At 66.0% G+C, this 388-nt stretch overlaps 1 protein-coding gene across 2 annotated transcripts in view; it reads right to left on the bottom strand.

Moving 5' to 3' along the window:
* The window catches only part of MON1A (MON1 secretory trafficking family member A), a 3,160-nt gene that overhangs the window by 2,195 nt on the left and 577 nt on the right, over window positions 1–388 (bottom strand). The window contains exon 2 of one of the 2 annotated variants that reach the window (XM_010137376.1): window positions 35–388. This exon is cut by the window's right edge and continues 21 nt beyond it. The exons of the other annotated variant lie outside the window; for it this stretch is intronic. Within the exon in view, the coding sequence (XP_010135678.1) occupies window positions 35–388 (354 nt within the window). The remainder of the gene's footprint in view (window positions 1–34) is intronic. 2 annotated transcript variants of the gene reach the window in all.

Consider the following 388-nt stretch of genomic DNA (forward strand, 5'->3'; position numbering starts at 1 on the left):
GGCCATCAGTACTCCCAGGGTGCCGGACAGGGCCTCCTCAGAGCCGTAGCGGGAGTACACAGGCTTGCCCGCCTCGCTTAGCACAAAGACGTGCTTCCGGTGCATACGCCAGGCATCCATGGTCACGTCCTCCTCCTCCTTGCCTGACAGCACCGAGTCACGGCGGGCGGCCTGCGGGGATGGCTCCAGCTTCCCCTCCTTATTCTGCCTCATCTCCTCCTCCAGGTCGAGGGCCATGCCTGTGAGCTGCGTGCTCAGCTCACTGAAGTCCTTGCTGATCTGCTCCATGCTGGTGGGCTCGGCCGGCTCCCCCCGCCTCTCCTCCGGGCTCCGTGCCATGGCTGCCCCGTCCTCGGGACTCGTCAGGTCCTCATAGGAGCGGGTGTGC

This window comes from Buceros rhinoceros, unplaced genomic scaffold (genome assembly GCF_000710305.1).
Source record: "Buceros rhinoceros silvestris isolate BGI_N320 unplaced genomic scaffold, ASM71030v1 scaffold39105, whole genome shotgun sequence".
NCBI classification, from domain to species: Eukaryota; Metazoa; Chordata; class Aves; order Bucerotiformes; family Bucerotidae; genus Buceros; species Buceros rhinoceros.